The sequence below is a fragment of the Hypomesus transpacificus genome, unplaced genomic scaffold (genome assembly GCF_021917145.1).
Source record: "Hypomesus transpacificus isolate Combined female unplaced genomic scaffold, fHypTra1 scaffold_323, whole genome shotgun sequence".
Taxonomy (NCBI): Eukaryota; Metazoa; Chordata; class Actinopteri; order Osmeriformes; family Osmeridae; genus Hypomesus; species Hypomesus transpacificus.
The window spans coordinates 61,355-75,563 of NW_025813851.1; the positions used below are offsets into that span (position 1 = coordinate 61,355).

General features: G+C 47.9%; 2 protein-coding genes across 8 annotated transcripts in view; one reads left to right on the forward strand and one right to left on the reverse strand.

The window, feature by feature from the left end:
* The window catches only part of LOC124464221 (solute carrier organic anion transporter family member 5A1-like), a 33,729-nt gene extending 30,276 nt beyond the window's left edge, over positions 1-3,453 (forward strand). Inside the window, exons 7-10 of the mRNA XM_047016194.1 lie at positions 702-861; positions 1,049-1,290; positions 1,821-1,885; positions 2,435-3,453. Of these exons, the coding sequence (XP_046872150.1) occupies positions 702-861; positions 1,049-1,290; positions 1,821-1,885; positions 2,435-2,901 (934 nt within the window). The 3' untranslated portion in view covers positions 2,902-3,453. The remainder of the gene's footprint in view (positions 1-701; positions 862-1,048; positions 1,291-1,820; positions 1,886-2,434) is intronic.
* A 2,670-nt stretch (positions 3,454-6,123) lies between these two features.
* Positions 6,124-14,209, reverse strand: part of sulf1 (sulfatase 1) — a 32,677-nt gene continuing 24,591 nt past the window's right edge. For 2 of the 7 annotated variants that reach the window (XM_047016185.1, XM_047016188.1), the window contains exons 14-19: positions 13,636-13,730; positions 13,305-13,379; positions 12,190-12,356; positions 11,779-11,921; positions 11,488-11,611; positions 6,124-8,396 (exon numbers count right to left, since the gene is read on the reverse strand). In XM_047016185.1, the coding sequence (XP_046872141.1) occupies positions 7,459-8,396; positions 11,488-11,611; positions 11,779-11,921; positions 12,190-12,356; positions 13,305-13,379; positions 13,636-13,730 (1,542 nt within the window). In that variant the 3' untranslated portion in view covers positions 6,124-7,458. Of the gene's footprint in view, positions 8,397-9,145; positions 9,197-9,969; positions 10,004-11,487; positions 11,612-11,778; positions 11,922-12,189; positions 12,357-13,304; positions 13,380-13,635; positions 13,731-14,209 lie in introns of all 7 variants that reach the window. The other 5 variants (XM_047016190.1, XM_047016189.1, XM_047016191.1 and 2 more) reach the window with 5 other exon arrangements.

Here is a 14,209-nt window from a genome sequence, read left to right on the forward strand (position 1 = left end):
ACCGTGTACTCAGGGTGTTGTTTTACTTCCCATCTCTGCCCGATACTAAGTACAAATACTGTGTTACTGTACTTAAGAGGATTTTTCTGGTATCAGTACTTTATTTCACAATTATTTTTTACACTGGTATTACACTGGTATTACACTGGTGTTACAGTGATGTTACATTGTTGTAGAGGGAGTTAGCGATGTCGACATGACTGAGAATAAAAACATTGCTGATCACCCATGGCCATATGGGAGCTGTTCCAAACGCTCCCTGGGTGTGTTTGGGTGGGGTTGGTGGGTAGAGGTGGTTGGGTTTGTTGAGTCAACGGGGTCCTAGCCTGACCGGCCCCTGTTTGGAGCCGGCCGGCCCTGTTTGAGTTGGCCAGAGGTTCCCACACTGCAACACATACTGTTGATACAGGCTCTCACGCTCTCCCCCCTCTCTCTCTCCCCCATCTCTCTCCCCCAATCTCTCTCTCGCCCTCCATCTCTCTCTCTCGCCCTCCATCTGTCTTTCTCTGCCATGTTAGTCAGCACATCAGCCTCTACCAACAGTGTTAACTGTTAACTCTTCACAGGTTTGTGAGGAAATGTTAAATATAATGCAGTTGAACACTCACCTTTTCTCCCTCCCTCCCTCCCTCCCTCCCTCCCTCCCTCCCTCCCTCCCTCCCTCCCTCCCTCCCTCCCTCCCTCCCTCCCTCCCTCTGCAGGCCTACTTTGACGATGACCCACAGGAACCTGACAGGCAGTTGTAATGTCAACTGTGGTTGTAAGATCCACGAGTACGCGCCGGTGTGTGGCTCTGATGGGATCACCTACTTTAACCCCTGCCTGGCCGGCTGCAGCACTGTGGGCAACGACAGCGCTGGGGTGAGGCCCACACACACACAGGCGTATCTACATAGAGTTTACTAGGATTCTCATGTAAAGAAGTGTTCTGTATCACCTGTCCTTTGTAGACAAAGACCACCAACCGTGTTTCAGACATTGTGTGTGTGTGTGTGTACATGTGTGTGTGTGTGTATTAACATGACTCCATGCACCCTGTCCCCTACAGATCAGGAACTACACCGACTGTGGTTGTGTCCAGAGCAGACAGGTCATCACTCCGCCCTCTGGTGGCCAGGGCAACCAGCTCCAGCTGGTCATCGTCAAGACCTACCTGAACGAGAACGGCTTTGCCTTGGCGGGGAAGTGCGATCGCACCTGCAACACGCTCATCCCCTTCCTCATCTTCCTCTTCATCGTCACGCTCATCACCGCCTGCGCCCAGCCCTCCGCCATCATCGTCACCCTCAGGTAGGATAGGCTCCGCCTCCGCACCCTCTCTGGTTCCCTCAGGGCAGTGTTAGTCACCATGGCTGCTGAAGGGAGTTCTGCAGGACTGACTGGATTCTATGTCAACAGTCCCTACTGGGCTGTCCTGGCTTGGGTTTGTTTGCTCGACCCTGTCATCGGCCTTCACTTATGCACCTGCTGCCACTGCTTTCGGTCACGACCAGCATTTGAGAACTGTCAGTTCTTCTCTCATACCGTGTCAATAAAGTGTTCCTCTCTGTGTCTCTCTCTCTCTCTCTTTATCTCTGTCTCTCTCTCTCTATTTATCTCTGTCTCTCTCTGTCTCTCTGTCTCTCTTTATCTCTGTCTCTCTCTCTCTGTCTCTCTCTCTGTTTCTCTCTCTGTCTCTCTCTCTGTTTCTCTCTCTGTCTCTCTCTCTGTTTCTCTCTCTGTCTCTCTCTCTGTTTCTCTCTCTGTCTCTCTCTCTGTCTCTCTCTCTGTTTCTCTCTCTCTCTGTCTCTCTGTGTCTGTCTCTCTGTGTCTCTCCCCAGGTCCGTGGAGGAGCAGGAGAGACCGTTCGCATTAGGGATGCAGTTCGTCCTGCTTAGAACTCTGGGTAAGACAGGTATACCGCCGGTTGTGTGTGTGTGTGAAGCTGCCTTGGAGCAGAGTGTGTGTGTGTGTGTGTGTGTGTGTGGAGTGGTGTGTTCAGACAGGTGGGGGTGTGCCTGAGGTGGCCAGGCTGCCTCTGACCTTCCTGCCTCGCAGGAACATAGCTGCCATAACTCAGTCCTAATATCATTTTATATGTGCTGGGGGACGTGTTTGTTTCTGTGTGTTAGTGTTATCAATCCACACACACCCATCTGCCTGTAGAGGAACAATTTAAATCTCAGGTTCACCTGAGAAACATATTTATTCTCATAGACAACACACAAGAATAATATGTTTCCCTCATGTCTACATGATCTGCTTATGCCTTAGTAAACCCCATGTACAATAAATATAATGCCTGTAGTAATTAGAGTTTTAATCTACGACAGTGAAACAAACTCCAAAACTAGACACACAGCACCACCCAGTGGTAGTATACAGGCAGTGCAAGTCTACACACGTAAACACAATACCACGGATCAATCTGGTGTTTATATCCCCTCCCCCACAGCCTACATCCCCACGCCCATCTACTTTGGCGCGGTGATCGACACCACGTGCATGCTGTGGCAGCAGGACTGCGGCGTGCACGGCTCCTGCTGGGAGTACGACGTCACCTCCTTCCGCTTCGTCTACTTCGGCCTTGCGGCCAGCCTCAAGTTTGTGGGCTTCATCTTCATCTTCCTCACCTGGTACTCCATCAAGCACAAGGAGGAGCGTGTGGAGCGCTGGCGGCAGCACATGCCCCCGCTGGGCACGGTCAGCGACCTCATCTGTCACGTGGGCGGGCAGAAGAGCCATGCCCGCACGCGCTCCTGCCCCGTGTTCATCCCCGCCCGCACCGACCCGCCCACCGCCCTCCTGCTCAACCACGGACACAGCAGCGTCAGCTGTCCCGGGAACGCCCTCAAAGCAATAACCCCGCCCCCGTCGGCCCCCCCTCCGCCGCACACCAACGGAAGCTCCGCCCACATCTGAGAGCAGGCCGCGCCTCCCCGGGGGGGGGGGGGGGGGGGTCATCTTGACACGTGCCTTCCTGTTTCCTGTGTCTGCGCCTGCACGCGTTTTGTTTTTGCACCCCAATCGGAGGCTCCTCCTCTGACAGGCGCGGGGTACCAACAGACTAACGGCTGGCCATGGTTACCATGGTTGCCATGGTTGCCAGTGTAAACGGCGGGAGGAAAGCTCATATGGTCGGTCTGTTTGTGTGCGTATTATCAGCCACGGTCACACAACCGCGTCCGCAGCTTCGACCTCCATTCTTATGTCAACCAAGACGTCACATGGTGCTACTGTATAAAAAAGGTCTGGGCATTACTTTGGTGTCTCTACTGAAAGGGTTGGAGCATGAGGATGACTCATCAGAACTGCGTTTCAAGCACAAATAACAAACCCATACTATGCAAAGTCCCAAGACTCCTATCCTCCTCAGTACCGCAGGTCGCAATACAACCCATCTTTACCTCTCTCTCTGGCTCTCTCTCTCTGTCTTTCTCTCTCTCTCGCTCTGTCTCTCTCTGGCTCTCTGTCTCTCTCTCTCTCTCTCTCTCTCTCTCTGGCTCTCTCTCTCTGTCTCTCTCTCTCCCTCTCTCTCTCCCTCTCTCTCTCCCTCTCTCTCTCTCTGGCTCTCTCTCTCTCTCTGGCTCTCTCTCTCTCTCTGGCTCTCTCTCTCTGGCTCTCTCTCTCTGTCTCTCTCTCTCTCTCTCTCTTTGGCTCTCTCTCTCTGGCTCTCTCTCTCTCTCTCCCGACCACACCGAACACTGAAACAGCAGCTGGCCTCCCACCAGATCTCGTTGTCATGAATGTTATGCTTGTTCAGCCGATCATTTCAAATCTGTCATAGTTGAGCCGTAGCTCCAGTCCTCTATTCTAACTCCAGGGCTGAACAAAGTTGTCTCCTTGGATCCAGGAAATGATCCAGGAAATGATCCAGGAAATGATCCAGGACATGCCCCTTCCTGTTCCCTCAGTGTATGAGTGCCTCCCAGGCTAGCTGGGCCAGTGTGTGGGTTGACTTGGCTGGCTACTAGGCAAGCCCAGCAGCCAATCACTGTCCTCTCAGTCTGCACCATCCTCCTCCTCTTACTTTGCTCACTAGGGGGCAGTTGTGGTGGTGGGGGAGAGGGAGGGGGGGCCAGGTAATTACTAGTGGGGTATGTGCAGACACAAGCAAAGAGTTTCCTGAGCACCCTACAACACAATAAGCCAAACAACATTGTCTGTAATTGTCATGTGCGAGCATACGTTGCTAAATAGGGATGTAGCATCTGTCTTAGACTGTTTAGCATGTGCTAAAGCTACTGTACATCCCGAGCATATTAAACAGCAAAACAAACATTCACTACTGAGGCATTAATTACAACCAGATAAGAGAAAGGTGATTTTACTTCCTTCAAAAAAGCACTGTAACTTTAATCAGCTGACGATAACTTAGTCTAGGAGTATGTTTATTAAATCTGGCCTATTTTATGTATAACATTTTTGCTGGATACTATCAGCAGATTCTTTGATTGCAAACCAATAGTTTTACGTGAAGTCCAAGGACCTGTATAGTAACAACTTCACCATTATATTGGTCATCAGATGTACATAAAACATAACTATTAGTCTCTTAGGCGTTTTAAGAAATAGTGCAGCAAGCATGTATACAACAAAGTACATTTTATTAATGATATAGACTGTTGTCATGTTGACCATTCAGGTCAGTATCAGTAGGAATGGTCCTTAATGTTCTGTTCTGCCCCCTGCAGTACAGGAAGAGGAACTGCAGGTGACACGATCCAAGATCTGTCAAAACAAGTGGTCACTTAAACTAAATTGTTGCAGTGAACTCGCTTCCTTTTGAATTGTCTGCTTTGGAAAAAAGCAAATAAGCAAAAACGAGCAAATATCTTATACAATGGATACCCTGATGCCTTCCCATCAAGTTTCAATCATGGGTATGAATTACATTTTTAAAGAAATTCAAGAAAGATTTGACGTGATGGTAAATATTTTCATGTGATGATAAAGTTCAACCATTTTGTCCACAGCTTCTACTGGAGACTGTAAAGTGGTATTGATTAATATATGGCTATGGTGATTATGTGATGAGAATGGGAAATTATTTTAACTTAGTATGAATTAGTAAGATTAAATGACATGTTCCGTAGTGATTATCATGTAAATATTGAAGACTCAATATGAAAAACAAACATTATATAGGCCTATCATTTAGTTAGAAACCTATTTATGAACTAACCCTAAACATACAGTAGTAGTCAACCTCAACAACAAATAATAATAAAAAATAATAATAAAAATTAAAAAAACAAGGAAACATTGTATTTGTTTCTCTGTTCCTGAATTACCTACAGTATTTACAAAGGTTTACCTACAGTATTTACAAAGGTTTACCTACAGTATTTACAAAGGGTTTGAATGAAATCTGGTGAAGTATTTGAAGGGGGGGCTTTGTATTTTGCAATGTTGTGTTTGTTTCCGAACACAGTTGAATTGGTTAGTTTATACATCAAATCAGCCCTCCGGATGCTTCGCTGACGACTCACACCCTTATCCTTAGAGTGCATACTTTATTCTTGCACTCATTCTTGGTGACCGAAAAGATAAAGGGTGAACATGACTATGTTGGATTATCTCAACCAATGCAGTCTAAATGGTGCAGTTCTTAACCCGGAATTGATGCAATATGACATCCCTGGGGTCAACCCCTCTATTCCTTGACTGTAGTGTATGTTATGCCACATGCAGTAGGTGATATTCAGTGTCCTTTTAAAGAGCAAGATCTGGACCTCTGCTGTAGTTTGGATTACTTCAGGTAGGCTGTGGTTCTGCTTTAGATCGTTCTCGACTATTTTGATCAGTATTTTATCAGAAGGCGTGTTCATTTCATGGACTGAAGCTGCATTATGAAGGTTGAGCTATTCTTGCTTTGTGTTTCTTGGGAGCAGATGCCTAAACTGATGTTTGTGAACACTTGGTTTACAAATTCCTTGAATACTTGATATTTGTCATTAAAAAAGAAAAATATGACACCAAGTTTTGTTTTTCTTTGATTCAAGATCTCATGGCAAGATGTCTAATGTTGACTTTAGTCGTGTGGCGCTAGCTGTAAATGGTCATACTGAAAAGAAACAAGAAAATTATTAGATATTGTAACTTGATGGCATGAACAAATACTCAATATGACACACTAAACTATTTGACATTTTTATTTAACAGCTTCTTGGCTTTCCTGAAACCAGAATCGTTGCAACACTTCTACACATATTGTAAAAAAGCTAGAATAGCAAGATGACAGTACCATCACTGTTGACCTACCAGACAAGCATGGTCTTAAAGAGGTGTGGGTTGGTCTGGGGGGGGGGGGGGAACAGAACCATAGACAGAATAAATGTCTGATGATATTGAGAATACAAGCCAGTACATCATATGGAGGTTCCATTCAGCAGACAAGTTAATAACCATGTGAAATATGGCACAACATCTGTAATACCACAAAATTGACACAAAACACATTTTGTCTTTGAGCACGTGCTCCATGATGGAGTTGATGAACATTACTACAATACAGCAGGTGATCATTCTTGATTATCAAAGCACTTGCAAAAACTGGAAGATGATCTCCAAGTAATTTGGGGATTCTGTATACGAAAATGTTACACAATGAAACATTTAATAAAAATAAATGTCAAATTGCTCATCTGTTTACAGGTCGTTGATATATTTATGTGCTTAAAAAAATAATAGGTGTTTAAGTTTTGCAGTGATGTTAAGTCATGTGGTAAATATGAACCGTATGCAAAGGAAACCGTCAAACAGGTGAAGAATGAATTATGCGAGTTTCGTAATCAAAGCTATGAAATATGATTTTGAAACTGTTGTGAAATCAACATTCAAATATGGGATTGCAGCAGCACAAATATCCACAGATCAAACACATTGTGTAGAGTGTTAAAAAGTATCAACATACATCAACATTCTCATCTCAAACCCCTATTTTTGATAGTTAAAAAACATTGGTGGGAAGGTACTCAGAACATGGGGTGGGGATTCAAAATGTTAAATGTGCATGTTGGGATGATTTGAGCCATCAGTGGTTAAACTCATGGTGATGTGTACAGTCTTGATTGGTTGTCAGTCTCAGACGCTGCTAATGATTGGCCGATGCTAATAGAAGCTATTAGACCTGAAAATGGTTTTATCATTCTAGTAACCAGTTTTTAAACAAACAAAAAAATATATTAAAAAACATCGATGGTGTTATCCACTAGGAATTGAACATCTGTAATTCCAGTATTTTAGCTGCGTTAAGGCTTTTTCTTTTCTAAATATATATTTGAAAAAACAACATAACACTGTCGACTAATAAATGGAAGCGCCTGTAAAAAAATAAACCAGAACAACTTTAATACTCATGACACAGCTGTGACCTGGGCTGAGGTGACGCTGCACACGCTCTCACGGCCTGCTCATCCCTCAGACCCACCTCTCTGTCTCCGTGGCGACCTGCCGCCCATCGACTGAACATCTGTCTCACTGGGTGGGATTGGAGGGCTTGTGGGGGGAGCCACTCCCCTCGTAGTCCAGGGCCTGAGAGGTCTGGTGTGGCTGTGTTACCTCTCCCGCCCCCTGGGGGGCACTAGTCTGGCGAGGTGGGGGGCTCCCTGTGGTGCTGGCGGCCTGTGCTGTGGGCCTCATTGTCTGTAGGGAGAGAGGCAGGTAGCCCTGGGCGTGGAAGATATCCTCCTCGTCCTCTAGTTCCAGGCCGGGTCCCTCCCTGCTGGGCTGGGACTGGAGGTGAGCCTGCAGGCTGTTGTGAGTGCGCAGAATGACGTTGTGTCTCGTCTCCAGTTCCGTCAGCCCGTTGCCACTGAAGGTCAGACCCTCTCCCTCGCCGTCCAGCTCCTCCAGCTGCCGGGCCCAGCCGTCGCCGCGGGAAACGGCCCCCAACCTCCATTGACCCGGCGGCAGGCTCACCGATGAGGTCGCGGGTGACATCACAGATTGGATGGGTCTGTCCATGGGCCTCTGTGGCAGGTCGTTCACAGATTCTAGTTCCCTCTCTGGCGTGGGCGAGGGGGCTGGTGGTGCTGGGGTGGTGCTGGGGGCGGGGGTGATGTGGGGTCCCACTGTGGCCTGGTTTGCGGTGACCAGGCCAGGCCAGATGATTACACGGGGACCCCACTCTCCGCTCCCCTCGTCCAATGCCCCGGCTCCAGAGCCCCGCTCAGCCAGGGAGGGCGTGTCAAGTTCATGGGTGTGGTTAAGTTTGTCTAAAACGTGTCGCAGTGCAAACATATTATCTACATCCTTCTGGAAGTTTGCCCAGTCATCTGGGTTGGGGGTGTAATCAGTCCTGCCCTGGTACAGGCTCTCGTTCACACTATACAGATCCTCCAGTCCCCGCCAGTCCACCTCCTCCTCCGTCAGGTTAGGCAACTTAACCTTTTCGTCCGTCCCAGGGCTGAGGGCTGGAGGGAGAGAAGGAGACACAGTCAGAGTCTAGCCAGGATGGAGTTGACCAAGTGCAGGAAGCTGCTCTTTAGACTTGGTCACACAGCATGCAGTCATGCCAACCCGTCAGCTGTTGCTATGGCAGTCTGTTTAGTGCTGCCCCCACCCCACCCTGCTACACACACACACACACACACAAAGCAGCATGGAGGCCTGGTTAAATATGGCAACCACATTAAGCTGAAGCAGAGCAAACCCATGCCAGGAGGAGAAGAGACCTCACACACACACACACGTACTGTACAGAGAGGGATCAAATATTGATCCGCTACATTATTCTTATCTGTTTTAAGATTGAATAACATCAATCTACACAACCAAATGAAAGAGCAATGATAGGCCAGTTTGGCCAGATTAAAGTAAACCACCAGGACACCTGAAATCAAGAACATGGAACGAAGGAGGTGGGGTCAAAAGGAAAGAAAAAAAGATGATGAACTTCTGCAAAAAAGAGAAAATATCCAGAAGGGAAAAGAAAATGTATGCCTCATATGTGGTGCTTTGACATAAAATAAAAAAGTCAAAATGACATGGAATAAAATTTGAAGAAATTATGGAATCAGATGATCAAATCTAATGACTTCAGAAATTAAATGGATGCCTGACTTAGACATGTTTTTACTGTGTGTACTGTATGAGAGACAGCATTACCTACGTAAAGAGGATGGAGGTGGAGGTTGGACATAGAGTAGGCTAATACACTCACAGGAAGGAAAGGCTTGGTCTCCTCTTTGACCACCTTCCATGCTGCGGTTGCCTGGTAAGCAGGTGCCAGAGACAAAGGTCAAGAGAGAGGTCAGAGGTCAAGACAGAGAGTTCACAGCAACTCAAGTGTCCATACTACTGCTAATGAGCCATGAGGTCATGAAGGTCATTCTGAATGTCACGGAACACAGGCTGGGATGTTCCTGGTTTAACATAAGGAAGTGATGTCATTAATTCATGATATCTGTTGATGTTGCATGATGGGATATGATGTTATGTCACATTGACCATGAGGGAGGGGATTCCGTACACTATGGTGAAGTCATGATTCCATACACACTATCATGCTGTTGCATTCACATGCATGGGACAGGCTCTATATTTTTGATGGATTCTATATTGTATTTTGCTGGACGGCTTTATCTAAAAACCCGTCAAATGAAATCAAATGAACCTCCTTCAGGTTGACTAGTTGGGCCCCTGAGCTGCCTCTAACAGCCGTGGCTGTAGAAAGGAGGCAGAGACCCATCGTTATTAATGACAGGGAGGGCTGCACCCTGGGATTGGCCGCCCACAGCAAGCTGCCAGGCAGAGTAGCAGATAACCCAAGCAACCCAACCGGAAACTGCTTCAATAAAACAAATAGACGTGGCAGGTTCGGGGTCGTTTCCCAAGCATGCATATCCCAAATATGACCCTGGTTCTCCATGGAGGATTAGTGGGTATTAAGCAGGCGGTGAAACAGGCGGGCAGGCAGGCGGTCGGTCGGTCGGCCCATGCAGGTTATTAGGGGAAGCCACTGAAGAGGACAAAAAGTCTGGATACCTGTGTGGCTCATAGCTTCCTCCATCTTTACCTCCTGATCAGGAAAATAAGAGCAATCCAATGTTAATGCCTCCAAATCAGAGAAGGAGGGGGGGGGGGGGGTCAATGAATCATTCACAGTGAAGACTGCATGCACAGCTCCTACTACTCCTACTAGTCCCTATGGAGAAATACTGTTAGGGAATGGACAAGAGAGAGAGGGAGAGGATAAAGGAAAGAGGAGAAGAGAGATCATGTGAAAAGGGGGGGAGGAAAAGGAGAAATGTAGGGACAGGACAGAGGATGAAGAGAGGGATGGATGGATGGATTGGGAGGGATGGGGGGAGATTTTGGATTGGGTTTGGTGATGAGGTTGGAGGGTGATGGTGTGTTTGTGACTGAGCCAGGCTCCAATGAGGCTTCCCTTTAAGGGGGGAAAAAAGCACACATTATTCAGTCAGGACAGGATCCCTTGTCCAATGCTAAACAGCACACATTCATAGGTTCATCAGGCAATGGACTCACTCTGCCCTGACCTCAACGACTACTTCATGTTTCTGCAGAAAAGATCTGTTTGTAGCCATATGAACATCACTGGTTTGAGGACTTGGCAAGGTTCCAAGAGTTGGCAGTGGACAGACTCCTCGTCCGTTGGGACTGAGTTGCACATTCACAGGACACCAACACCACACCGTGATGGATGTCACTCAGTAATGGTACTGATGTTAATGTCAGTGGTGAAGCTCGATAGGAGGGTGTAAATAAAAAGTGTCATGAGTGTGCAAGATGACAAGCTCAATAGGCTGATGACAGCCTTCTCCAAACACCATCAGCAACACTGGGACAGAGCCATGAGGAGATGAGGGAGTGTGCCAGAGAGAGAGAGAGAGAGAGACAGAGAGAGAGACAGAGAGAGAGAGAGAGACAGAGAGAGAGAGAGAGAGAGAGAGAGAGAGAGAGACAGAGAGAAACAGAGAGAGAGAGAGAGAGAGAGAGAGAGAGAGAGAGAGAGAGAGAGAGAGCTTGTGGTGACGGCATGGTGAACGTCATACTGCTGTTGATCTGACTACTGACCGACAAGCCTTCCTGCTTCAATCATCACTGAAAATGCGTATCATGTGTTGTTGTTGCTGTTGGGGTGTGTGTGAGTGGTTGCGCTGCAGACAGCAAACTAATGGGGGGGGGGGGGGGGGGGGGGAGAGTTGGGTCAAAAAGTGATCATGGTGTGTGTTTTCTGAAAGAAACAAAAATGCATCTACGTAGGACAAACGCAGGTCTCAGTGACCGTCCTTGACCCTTGACCTGCTGAGATGTCATAAGAGAACAAGTCATGGCTCGCACCGTCCCCACATGCAGCATGCAGACACGCGGCGATGACACACGTCTAACTAAAAGGGAAACGGGACTGAAGGGCATTCAGCTTTGCTTCGTTTGGACATTTTGTCTCAATCACTTTTTTCACCTACCAAGAGCATCACTACTCTGCTACAGTAAACCAACATTGTACGCACTCCAGTACCTCAGCCTGCGTGTGTTTACCTGTGTCGAGGCCTTTCGGTCTGGGGTTACACTGCTTATGTCCTTGGCAGCTCCTCATCTCCATCAGCTGAGCGTGGAGGGAGTTCAGCAGGTCCCTGTCCACTGTGTACACCGCGTTGGTCAGCTTCACACACCCCACACACACACACACACACACACACACGCACAGTAACGTTACCTCATGACATCAGAGCAATGCAGCATAGTTAGCTGTGCAGCCATGTAACGACAGAAACCCCATTCCAAATGATACGGAGCACGTACATGTACACTTGGGCGGTGGTGCCTTACCTGGTAAGGGTCGCTGTTGAGGTCAAAGAACTCCAGGAAGCCGGTGGCGAACTCACAGAACAAAGTGTTGTGGGTCTCGTTGATGGTCCTCAGGCACCAGTAGGTGTTGTTGTTGGAGCTGGTGCACGCACAGAAGCCTCCCACTAGGGGGGGGGGGGGCAAGGGGGGGGAACCACAGGCGAGGGTTAGCGGCTCACATTTGTTCCCATAATGCTCTGTTTCCTGATGGAAACAGGTCAGCTGCCTGTCCACGTGTGTTGCGATCGTCTGACCCGACTAGGTCATCAGAATGGGCGTCATCAGACATGGTGATGTGTGTCAGTTTGAGTCGAGCTCCACGTGTCAATGAGCAACTAGGCTGAGCACGATTATACAAATATTTCATATCCAGAGTGTGGTGTAGATACGTACGGTTCCAGAAGGGGGCAGTTTGCCAGTGCTCGTTGTTGTGGGTGAAGCAGGTGAGGCCGGGCAGGCTGCAGTCATCTCCCGTCTTCAGCCTCTTCCTCTCCTTCCTCTCCTTCTTCTTCCTGCGGATCTCGTTATACACTTTGCCGTCCACTTCCTGTGCCGCCTCCCTAACGGACAGACAGACACACGGACCAATCAGATGACAGTTTTGTGTACACATGACATCAACTCCCGCTGTCCTCTCTTGTGGCAGTAACCACGGGGATGGCATCAGCAGAGGGGAAACTCCTAGAAGTCTCTCTGAAGATGCCAGGAAAAACTAAAAGTCTGTTTACTTTCAAATGTTCAAAGCTTAAGTATCATTTTCGATTCTCCAATGACTTTCCAGTCAATGTCCCTCATCCCAAACACATACCCGTCACTGCAAAACACAGCTGCTTCACATTGGTGAGTAATCAATTCCTAATGTATTCTGCTGCAGACCAATCACTGAGCTTGACTGTCTGACTGACTGAGTCACAGGATCCTCTCCATGTAGCTTGGACAATCATTTCCAGACTCAGACACACACACAGTTCAATGCCTGACCATGTATGTTTGCTTATTGGCATTTCAACCCAATCGGAACACAGAGACACCCACTGTGTGTCTCTGAAGGACATCTCTCTTTCAACAAATGCTGGCGCCGTCCAATCACCAAAACAATCCTCTGAGGTTCCGTTAACACATCACAACAGAACACGCATGCATGCTGCCCTTGTCACGCATACAGAGGTCGACAGGATGGTCTGATCAGGGCCAGTTACATGGACCACATTCCCAACATCCTGCAGGTCAAACAGGCATGCAGACGTACCATGCACACACGGCAACAAGACGACACAGACAGCTCTTAACTACAGCTGTGACGAACTGTACATCGTCAAACAGTCTGCCTGGTATTAGCCACGTCAAAATGAAAGCCAAACGTAATCTTCAAGGTCAGTCTGATTTGGGATTGGTCTATGGCAGGGGTCAAGGTTAGGGATTGGCCCATGGCAGGGGTCAGGGTTAATCAGGTCAACAAGGAAAGGATGAGAGTGGCAAACCTGCACTTAGAGGGAGCGACAACTCACTTAAAGGGGTGGAGCTGGTCATTCTTGTTCTTCACCCTCTCTGCTTTCACCCTCTCTCCTTTGCTATAGTAGCTGCTTTTAACAGACAGAAGAAGAGCGCTAAACACACCGGCTCCCTCACAGAAGAAGAGAGGCACAGCACACACTCCCTCACAAACTGAACCTGGGCGTAATCATGACGAGAGCACACGCTGTTTGGGGGGTTTTCTGTTAGGATAGCGTAGCAATAACAGTGATTACTGCATGGACATTGAGATGTATAGTAAACATCTGCAAAAGGAGGTTTGGCTTGGTAACTTGGTGTTCAGCGGTCGTTTGTGTGGACTCTCACCTCTTCTTCCCACAGTCACACTCGTCTGGTCTCCTTCTCTTCAGGTGACCCCTCACTTCGCGTAGGTTCTTAATCTTGTCCTGAAGCGCTTCGATCTGCGACGGAGAACACAGCCAGTCAGCGGGCGGACATTCAGCAGATGATTATGCCGACTATCGAGCTCTCCCCAAACATCTATAAACTCCCTCGACCCCGCTACTTTGTAATTCATTCCTTTCAGACACTCGTTTACACTGGAAGGATGAAAGAGAGGGGGCTGAAATGGAAAGCCTTGTGGCAGGGAGACGAGAGGTAAAGCAGACAGAGAGAGAGAGAGAGAGAGAGAGAGAGAGAGAGAGAGAGAGAGAGAGAGAGAGAGAGAGAGAGAGAGAGAGAGAGAAGAGAAAGAGAGACACGGAGAGAGAGAGAGACACAGAGAGAGAGAGAGACACAGAGAGAGAGAGAGACACAGAGAGAGACACAGAGAGAGAGAGAGAGAAAGAGAGAGAGAGAGACACACAGAGAGAGAGACAGAGAGAGAGAGAGAGAGAGAGAGAGAGAGAGAGAGAGAGACACACACAGACAGAGAGAGACA